The sequence below is a fragment of the Etheostoma cragini genome, chromosome 4, assembly GCF_013103735.1.
Source record: "Etheostoma cragini isolate CJK2018 chromosome 4, CSU_Ecrag_1.0, whole genome shotgun sequence".
NCBI lineage: Eukaryota > Metazoa > Chordata > Actinopteri > Perciformes > Percidae > Etheostoma > Etheostoma cragini.
In genome coordinates this window covers 6,717,635-6,728,217 of record NC_048410.1, presented here as the reverse complement: position 1 = coordinate 6,728,217, position 10,583 = coordinate 6,717,635, and the positions used below count along the sequence as shown (strand labels likewise).

The 10,583-nt window shown below is 41.9% G+C and overlaps 1 protein-coding gene across 4 annotated transcripts in view; it reads left to right on the top strand.

Moving 5' to 3' along the window:
• Positions 1-762: 762 nt before the first annotated feature.
• Positions 763-10,583, top strand: part of LOC117942745 (6-phosphofructo-2-kinase/fructose-2,6-bisphosphatase 4-like) — a 16,322-nt gene continuing 6,501 nt past the window's right edge. For 2 of the 4 annotated variants that reach the window (XM_034868376.1, XM_034868375.1), the window contains exons 1-10: positions 763-990; positions 7,283-7,399; positions 7,538-7,634; positions 7,721-7,787; positions 7,895-7,969; positions 8,066-8,122; positions 8,213-8,334; positions 9,155-9,362; positions 9,460-9,606; positions 9,699-9,803. In XM_034868376.1, the coding sequence (XP_034724267.1) occupies positions 930-990; positions 7,283-7,399; positions 7,538-7,634; positions 7,721-7,787; positions 7,895-7,969; positions 8,066-8,122; positions 8,213-8,334; positions 9,155-9,362; positions 9,460-9,606; positions 9,699-9,803 (1,056 nt within the window). In that variant the 5' untranslated portion in view covers positions 763-929. Of the gene's footprint in view, positions 991-5,999; positions 6,269-7,282; positions 7,400-7,537; positions 7,635-7,720; positions 7,788-7,894; positions 7,970-8,065; positions 8,123-8,212; positions 8,335-9,154; positions 9,363-9,459; positions 9,607-9,698; positions 9,804-10,583 lie in introns of those variants that run through there. The other 2 variants (XM_034868374.1, XM_034868373.1) reach the window with 2 other exon arrangements.

Here is a 10,583-nt window from a genome sequence, read left to right as displayed (position 1 = left end):
TATTCTAACATTTTCTAATTACGGATCTCACTGTGCTCTGAGGATTGGGAAACTACCTCTTACTAAACTGGTCACAGATTTGTTTGGGGTGTTTATCCTCATTATTTCCTGGCACACCCTTATTACACACAGATGATCCCTATTCATCATAGAAAAACAACTTCTATGACCATAGGCTGCACCAGTGATGGTTTAAGTGTAGTGCAGTTATGCAATCCAATTTTAAGCAAATACCTCAGTTCAATTTGTAATGATTTGTTTTCAATCTGATTTTAAAGTTAAGTTCTGAGTTAAAGTTCTGCTTATTTATGTTAAAAAAAGCCTGATTAATCAATAGTAATATTAGGTTATTCCACGATTAAACGTAAGTAAGGTTAGTTAGTAAAGTTAGCTTTAGTACTTATTGCACAAAAACAAGTTCTGCAAGTTGGACTGCTGCTGGAAAACTGTTCCTGTTTCTTTTAGCTATGCATTTAATATTGCATAATATATCTTACAAGATACGTAGAACGATTATTCCCATGAAGTCTTATTGTCTGAGATTATAATGTAGAATTTTTGGTGTTTTACTATCTGTGGTACACAGTTTAGCTGCATGACTCTATTCTGTAATGTTTCCTGCCATTTAGAAAGTATCCTAAAGTAAACCATACGTGACATGAAACAGTCCAACTTAAGCCGTGTCGGGACTTGTGCGGACATTTCACAGCAGGGAAAGGGTGGGTGGGGTGTCAAAGGGGGCAGGTAGGCTGCCACCTCATGCTAACACACACACACACACACACACACACACACACACACACACACGCACACACTCACCCTTCACTGATGCTCACTGTACACAAGTGGGTGTGTAGCCTACAGTGAGAATCAGTGAAGCGCTCGGTAGGCTGCTGCTACACCGCCAGGCACTGCGCTGCTTCAGACAGATGCCCATGATGAGAGGCTGCTCCAGCCGCGCCAAGCTTGCACAGAACCAGGACAGAGCGGGTAAGACGTTGATTTGAAAGGTTAAGTAGACCCGTGCACGCAGGAGTTTAACTTGAGCATCTTGAACCAGATGACCGAGAGAGGCGGGTCGGGCAGCCCTTCAAAGACATAAACAAGAGCCGATGTGCTGTACGTGCGGCGCTGTCACCGAGTTCTTTACCCTACATTAAAAAAACTAACAGGCGACACTCTTTGGTTTTAGTAGCCTATAGTAACCAGCCTTATTTTGACAGCAGTTGTACTTTAATTCAGATGATGAAAAGCCAGATGGATGTTTTTGGACTGATATTGCTTTCCGACATTTCCAGCTATTAATATTTGTACTACATGTACTACAGATGCTGCTGCCGAGGTTTATGTTTTGCTTTTCCTGGCTGTTTGGTTTGTTTATGGTTGTGGTTGTGCAGCTCAAACAGGGCTGCTGCGATCAAATGTCTTTGGTCTTTTGCACTGAATATTGGGTTCGTGATCTGAACTGGTCTCTATGTTGGTTTACTGCCGAGTGTAATGTAAACGTACTATATTTGGAAATGACTTGTCCAGTATTTCAGGCTAAAGGCTGTTAGCCACAATCAGAGCATGGCAGCTGCTTGGAGGAGGAGCTCACAGAGCTGTTTCCTGTTCAAGTATGCAAGATTTAACCTCAATGAAAACTAGCTGACATTTCCCACAGTGCATATTATTAATGATCAATATAATATTTCACACAGGCTACCCAAGCGTAATGCAGATAAGATAAGATACTTTGAGTAGCCTACATGTTGCCTGGTCAACTTGTATGCAGCTGACAATGTGCGCAACAGTTCAGTGTTCCCCCCTCAAAACTAACCTGGTTTGAAAAAGCTAAAAAAATATATATAAATATTTTTAGCTTTTTGATATATATATATATCCCTAACATGAGTTGTGTGCCATTTATTTGTGGACCTGATGAACCTGACATACATTCTAGTGTAGCAGTCAGGGAATTTGACAGAGTAGGAGCTATTTAATTAGAAAACCTCCATCTCACCACATTTAGGTCACAGGCCCTGTTGATCTTAAGACTGACACTGAAGCTTAATATAACCAGTGCATCAGATAGTACATAAGGAACGCATAAACAGATGAACTACTAACCTGACTTATCCCTATAGTATGCACACCTGAACAATGCAATCCAATCCAACATCTAGATGCAAACTGTCCTGTCGTGGTAAAGCTTTTAACATTCAGTATTTGTTGACACTATGTAAGTGTGGATTTATCTCTATGGTAATTTTTTTTAAAGGGTTATTTCTTTGGGGCTTTTCCCTTTTATCAGGGACAGTGGATAGATAGGAAAGGGAGATGACATGCAGCAAAGGGCTGCAGGAACCCGGGACGCTGCAGGACTCAGCATTCATGGGGCAAACGCGCATACTGAGTGAGCTAGAGGCCGTCTCTCCATTGTAATTCGTTAAACCCTTGTGGAGTTACTGGACTGCATTCATTTGAAAGGCACTCTGTTCACGTGACATGGACAGAATATTAGAAACACCTTTTTACATATCCTCTGACACCTACGAAGGTAAATGGTGCAAAGGGTGAGAGCTTTTAGAACACGATGTGAGAACTTGCAGAACAAAAAATCTAAACATGTATGTTAAAATCTGCACTTTGGATGAAGCAAAAAAATATTCACACACGTGATCTAAATTTGAAGTCAAACAAAAAAAAACGAAAAAAAAATTCAACTTGTAAATTGAAATTTGCATGAACACAATGACAGCTGAAAGCGTGTAGTGCAACATTTACTTGTGTACTTTTTTTTCTCAACTCAGTGATTACAACTTCTCTAATCTGTTACTGCAATGTGCTCTCTCGCATCACATAGTGGCGAATCTGCGGCCTCAACTTTTGCAACACTTCTTGCGATACATTTGGTGCAAAACTAATTTCCTGTGGACTTAGTCTTTTGAGCTCTGAGCCAACAGGACGGCCGGGGACAGCAGGGTTCTACCGCCAAAAGAGGGACAACTCTGTCCGGCTAATAAATGTTGCATGGAAGCTAGCGTTAGCTATCTAGCAGACAGCCCGCTTCTAAATACTGTAAATACCTTTTAATTATCTCAACACTTTTTAACAGTCAAACTGAAACACTGGCGGTGAGCTCCTGGTCCTGTAGCTGCAGACGGACCGCAATCAGTGGGGATCGGCCAGCGTAGCAACATTGCTACAAAGCTTTGCTGCCGACCTCGACCTGATCGGAGTTCCGGCGGGACACGGAGAGCCCCACTCCCGTTAGCAGCGACCCATCAACAAAAATATGGTGCTTTTTGAAAATGAAACCATCTTAACCTATTCTGGTACAACCTCAAAATTCATGAGCACAAATGAGGACAATATTGGCGCTTTTTGGTTGGATTTTAAAAGTCTACCTTAATACCTTGACCCCTATAGCCCCCTGAGGTATGAGTGTTCATCAGGAATCTCCCTCTGCTGCATGTACTGTAGAATGAAAAATGTATGTTTTATGCAAAAGCCAGTTGATAAAACAGTGGATGTTTTATAAACTATTTTTTTTCTTTTTTCTTTTTAATGTTGCTTCCAATAAGGACACAGATTATTGGGACTATAGCATGGCAATACATGCGACAATGTATATGGCAAAGAAATTGGCCAGCAAACAAATTTCTAACAACTTTTTCTTCTTAAAGCTGCACTAATCATTCTTGTTATATAGACAGTGGAGCAAAGGACTGTGTAGTGTGAGAGAAGTTGTTTACAGGTGCACGTTGTTGTAGTTCCCCTCACTATGAACTGTTTGAGCATCTCTCAGCTCAGTGATTTGGTTTAACGGCTCGCAGTTGGAACTGTTTTGGTTCACTCCTCTCATCAACCCCATCTCCAGCCATAACAGGCAGCTGCTGTCAGTGAAAAAGCTGTGTACTGTACTGTAAGCTACAGAAACAGCAGACATACCTGGTAAACCTAGCCTAATTGAGCATTTAGCAGCTAAGGAGCCAGACATTTCCCCAGGAGATGGTGAAGACATAGACTATCTTGCTCCTTTATGAGGTCACAAGGGGCAAAGTTGCCTCCCCTTTCTCTGCTTTGCCCGCCCCGAAAATTTAGTCCACCCATGAGAGAGATAAATCATGTCTTTCAAACAAGCAAAGTGGTAGTTGGTCAAGGCCACACCCCCAGCCTCCACCTTGCCCCCTTCTCTTCTCCTCGAAAGCTACAGAGTCAGAAATGGCACATACTAAGGAAAGCTCATTGTAGGACTGGCTCTGGTAGCTGTACATTTTCCACAAAGGCTGAATTTTGGGAAAGAGACTTCAGAAACAGTATTAGGGGACCACTTATATGGCGAGTGGATAGTGCCACAGACAACCTACTGAAGGAGACGGTCGTGAGACTCAAACGTTTGGATTGACTACACCATCGCCAGTGTACATTGTAGTTGATAAGTACACCGCCACACCTGAGTGTTTTTGCCAGACAAAATGTATTGAGTGAATTCAAGTCAATCAATATATAGTAAGCCTATGTTATAGCCTATACGTTTAAATGTATTTCAGTTCAGTCAGTACATGTTTCAGGCCCTTTACCAATATACAAGTTGGTCTAAAAGTACTGACAATATAAAAATAATACGATAAATTAAATTCTAGAATCACCTTATGTGACCTGCACTGTTAGAAGAATGCATTGTAACTCTAACATTGATTGAACATTGGCGCCATCTACTGGATCATGTACACTAATTGTTTTACTGTTAAGCTTCACAGATCTGTTTACATGTAACTTGTATGTATGTGTATAAGTATGCATGTATACACTTTATTATATACAATGCAACTTATATCTGTGCAACCGTTCATGTTTAACGTTACCTTGTTCATCTTTTTTTAATGTTTTAACGATATGTCTGTTTTCTGTGTGAAAAGCAACACAAAGCCAGACTCAAATTCCCTCATGTTTACACTTACTTGGCCAATAAAGAAGTTTTTGATAAAAAAAAGAAAGAAATATACTGTAAGTTCTTTATTTTTTAAGTATATTTGCAGATAGCCCCTGCTGAAAACTGCTGCTGGAAAGTTCAATTTCCTTGCGGGAGTCATCCCAAAAGGACCTGTCTAAGTCTAAAGGCACCAAGATATCACTGTGTGGGCTGCTCTGTTCTTTATCTAGTTGATTTGTTTGTACTTTTGGAGTGAATTGACTTACATTTTGGGTAACAAGTGGATTCAACTATCACAATTGCTCAAGTTCCTCAGCTATATAGGCGGTTATTTCATATCTTGTGATTATACCTTTGTATACCTTGTTCATTCAGCAGTTTAATACTGTTTTATAAGCATGATATATTATTAGCCAGACATTATGAGCAAGCACATAAGCAAAGTATCACTTTTTTAGTTCAGGGGAAATCTGGTCACCTTAGCTTGCATTGTGGAAGATGTTGCAATCTTGCCTATGACAATCCATGATTCAGGCAAAGTTTCAAAATAAAGTTTACGGATGAGTTCATTTAGGCTATTCAAATTATATTGTATATCATTTCAATCAAATAGCAGCAGTTTTTTGTTTTCTTTGTGGTGTTAACATTCACCAGTGTAGCATGGGGATTAGTAAACTAGCTAACTATCTGACCACTATATGAGTGAAATGTAACACGTTCCCTGTCTAGTCACAGTGTAAAGCAGACATTGACTACATTGTTTTATCTATGGACAGCACAGTGCACTGGGCTTATACTATTATGAAGCCTTTGACTGACATATATGACCTTAAACACCCAAAAAGTTCAGGTCAGTTAGTTCGCTTGTGTTTGTTGTTGAGCACAGCTCATGTCACTTACGGTTAAGCAGAGGATGTGTTGCGTTCGTACTACAGCTATTACGGCCGAATGTGGCTAGCCCAAAGCACGTGACGAGAGCGAGAGAGAGCGAGAGAGAGAGAGAGAGAGAGAGAGAGAGAGAGAGAGAGAGAGAGAGAGAGAGAGAGAGAGAGAGAGAGAGAGAGAGAGAGAGAGAGAGAGAGAGAGAACCGGCGACCCGAGACCGGATCATCTCTCCATCAACGCGGACGGAGCAGCCGAGAGCAGCGCGGATGAAACACCGGTCATCTTCAGAGCAGCATCACGGGAAAAGGCCCCGTGTTCCCGCCGCTGCTGCCTCCACCTCACCGCAAGACAGAATGGAGGACAAACCACCGTCAAATCCGCGGGAACTCACACAAAACCCTCTCAAGAAGATCTGGATGCCGTGTAAAAATGGCCTTCCTGAGAAACACATTTCTCAAAGAAAGAGTGCGTATGACGACGTGGCGTCAGTTAATGTAGATGATCTGGGCGGTGGTTGAATGAGTATCGACCGATATGTCATGTCTTTGGCCTGAGGTTTGTTGTGTGCATTTGAAATCAAGGACGTAGCGAGCACTGTGGTAACTTAAATAATGCTAATTCGCCCCCTCCCCCTTGCGTGTAAGGTTAGCATATATCTAGATATGCTGTGATGTGTTAGCTAACAATACAACGGTAATAAACGCGTGGACCCCGGTTCGCAGAGTTCAGGTGCCTTGCTGTTGCTGCAGCCATCTGGTTCACACAGTTATGTAACGATTCACACGATGTTCGCCCCAGATGAGTGCTGCTCGCATCGAGAAGAAAAGGATTGTTACTAGGGCTGTCCATCTCATTGTCGTCCCTGTGTGCCAAGCCAAGCCGAGCCGAGCCGAGCCAAGCACTAGTTGTTGGTAAACAGAAATTGTATCCCCGCAGTCATGTGAATGATTTGCCCCAGTGGATGTTCTGTTGTGTTTTATCTGCGCTGATGTTGGTCACTTGCCAATGCTTGCCATGCTTTTATACACAGGTAATTTCACAACACGGACATTAGCTTACAACAAATGCATGTTGTGAAGTAGCAGCCGTTAAAAAACTACCACGCTCTCTGACCCAGTCATCTGTGCACACACTGCAACGGAGTGTCTGTGGAAGCTGGCGGTTATCTCTCTTTATGTCTTGAGTAGTTAAAGGGCAGAGTTTCACAACTCCTCGGGCACAGCCGGGTGCCACCATGAACTCTGCTCCTGGTTGACTACATTCTCAGTGCCCTAATGATAAGGACAATCTCATATATATATATATATATATAAATATTGACTTTTATAAATGATGTAATTTTGAAATTGATGGAGGCATATTTGCAGCTGTGAAAACAATTACACATTTTACACTGAAATAAGTTTCTCATCTTTCATGTGCATTGTGTGTGATCAGAACATGACTTAAGCTTTCTTTCCTCTCCGTATTTCATTCCAGTATGTATGACCAACTGCCCCACCCTGATTGTGACAGTGGGCCTTCCTGCCAGGGGGAAGACCTATATCTCAAAGAAGCTGACCCGCTATCTTAACTGGATTGGAGTGCCCACCAGAGGTACGACTACTAGGGCTCTGTTGAATAGTATTGTTAAAGCATCAGTTCTAAACAATAAAGGGAATTGGTTGAGCATCACAAGTTTAATGCTGAAGAGAAAGGTGATCGCAAGTGTCCTTGCCTCCATCTTTCCCATAGAGTTCAATGTTGGACAGTACAGAAGAGAGTGTGTGAAGATCTACAAGTCCTTTGAGTTCTTCCGTCCAGACAACGAGGAGGGGTTAAAGATCAGACGGTAAGAGTGGCAACTGGACTCAGACTTACGTAACAGTCTTTTTTTAGCCACCATCGAAGTGAATGATGTTATCTGTGATTTTTCAGACAATGTGCCTCAACAGCGTTGAACGATGTGCGACAGTATCTCTCAGAAGAAGGAGGCCAAGTGGCGGTGGGTCAAATGTTAAATGCTGTTTTAGTTTAAATGTGGCAGTTAGATCAAACACCGTGTGCAATGCTGCACAATCTTATCCACTTTTTTCTGTCTGTGTTAAACAGGTTTTTGATGCAACAAACACCACCAGGGAAAGGAGGGAAACCATAATCCAGTTTGCAGAGCAGAATGGCTTTAAGGTATCTTATCTTGTATCCTGGGTCTAAATTTTGGGAGGACCTACTGCATTGGTTGACATTCCAACTAAGCTTGATTTGTTCCTCTTTTTCTCTCAGGTGTTCTTCGTGGAGTCTGTGTGTGAAGACCCAGATGTCATACAGGAGAACATAGTGGTGAGTTTACAAGTTTATCGGTTTATTTTATCAACAGAAAAGGAGCTTCTGGCCCTGTTGTACTCACTTCTTTGCTGTTTCACTGACCAGCAAGTGAAGCTGGGTAGCCCCGACTACACCAACTGTAACACAGAAGAAGCAGTGGAAGATTTCATGAAGAGGATCAAGTGTTATGAAAACTCGTACGAAACCCTCGATGAAGTCTTGGACAGGTGAGGTGAAAGCTGGTGTGGAGAGTGTTTTTGGAAAGATGTTCTAGCTTTGCTTAACAACGGAAAATGATAGAAAATGATCTATTCACGTAGACAGTACGTCAATTGAAGATTTTAAGCGACACATCGCTTCTCTCATGCTAACAATTCTGTTTGATTATGAAAAGAAAATGCAGCAAAGCTCGCTAACGTGCGATAGAATAGGGAAACATTGTTTTTGGATATTACAGTTTGTTTGATTGACATACTGTACATACTGTATTACAGTGCATAAACATTAATTTGACTCTTTTGATTTTTGCTCATGCTCGCAGATATATTAAATTCCGAAATTTTCCCAAGGGTTGTTATGACATTAATGATGTAGGGTAGTCCTCTGTGTCTGTGCTCATTTTCTTTTCAAGTAAAGTCCTGAGTAAACATTTGCCTGCCTTTAGCCTAGGATGATGACGTGGCACCACACAAAGTGTGTTTTCACCTAATTAGATTTCAAGCTTTTGTATGAGATGTTCTACAATTGCTGACATCATAAATTCTATTTATTAGTAATAGGTTTATGCAGTGATTCATTTGTATCCCTTAACTTATTATGCCGTGGTTCTCTAATCTATACTCTGGTTTTGGCTCAGTCACATCACACACACACACACACACACACAGGGCAGAGAGAAATGTTGTCTGTGGAGAGGAGAAGGCTTGTTTTGTGTTGCAGTAAAAATGGGCAGCTGGTGTGAACAGCCAGGAATCTACACTTTACAGCGCTTTGCAGCATTTGTTGTGGTGTGTTCCCGGTGTTACAGTGTCTGTTGTCTCTTCTCAGGGATCTTTCCTACATTAAAATCATAGATGTGGGTCAGCGATACTTGGTCAACAGGGTGTTGGACCACATCCAGAGCCGTATTGTCTACTACCTCATGAACATTCACATCACACCACGCTCCATCTACCTGTGCCGCCATGGAGAGAGCGAGCTCAATGTCAATGGACGAATCGGAGGAGACTCGGGCCTCACACCTAGAGGCAAAGAGGTATATCACACTTTTTCAACTGTAGATATGTCTTGAGTTTTTTTACTTGACTAGGTGAGTTAATGAGTGTAATAAAATGTTTTTCTTCTCCATGCAGTTTGGGAAGAAGCTGAGCCAGTTCATCCTAGAACAGGGCATCAGCGACCTGAAGGTGTGGACCAGTCAGATGAAGAGAACCATCCAGACAGCTGAGGCTCTTCATGTGCCCTATGAACAGTGGAAGGTCCTGAACGAGATTGATGCAGTGAGTACTACGTTCTTGGTTGCTAAGCATAGCTGTTTGCTGACATGTCTGTGGTGTTAAAGAAGTTTAATCTGTATGTGATGTAATTTTAGGGCGTGTGTGAGGAGATGATGTATGAAGAGATCCAGGACCACTATCCTCTGGAGTTTGCTCTGAGGGACCAGGACAAATACCGCTATCGGTACCCAAAAGGAGAGGTCTGTGGCTAAAATGAACGTAAAGTTTTCTCTAATGATGGGATGTGGTTATGTAACTGTTCGGCAACGCTGAAGTAGCATGCTTGTGGACATTGTGTCTCTGTTTGAATTTTTGAATTAACCAAAGCAGAGTTGTTCCTCCTTTGTTAGTACAGGGACAAGCTCTCTCACATATAAACTCACACGTAACCACAAACACAATTAAACACCATCCAAAGAGCCACTTACCCTCTGCTAATGAGAACATGTGTGTGTGCGTGTTACTGTGTGTCTGAATGCCCACTGGTCTGTTCTCGCCTTCAGTCCATCCCATTATGCCTCCATTAATCTAACACAGGGCAGGGAGATAGATTTGGCCATTAGTTTGCTGCCCAGGCAGACAGGACTGATGTAGAGCTTTGGGGACTCTTGTTAAAGCTTGTTGGTCTAGATGGTCTGTATGGACCCTTCCACGTGCTAAAATGTCAATCTGTTTAACTGAGATTGATTATTTAGCAGAATGTGTGTGGAAAAAATGGATTGTATGGACGTTTTTACTTACAGATTGAGAGTTCTTTCTCTGTTTTATATATAATTTACTAGTGTTCAAACCCCGAAGGGGTAGAACTGTTTTTGCTCCAGTTTATTATTATTTGTCGTCTTTCACCGCAACTCAAATTGCTGTGAGCTGGAATGAGCTAAAACACCAAACTTGGCCAAATGACCGGAGATGATCTGCATTCCGTTCCCAAGAAATATGAGCCCAATCGGCCACATGGTGGTGCTACAAATAACAATCAA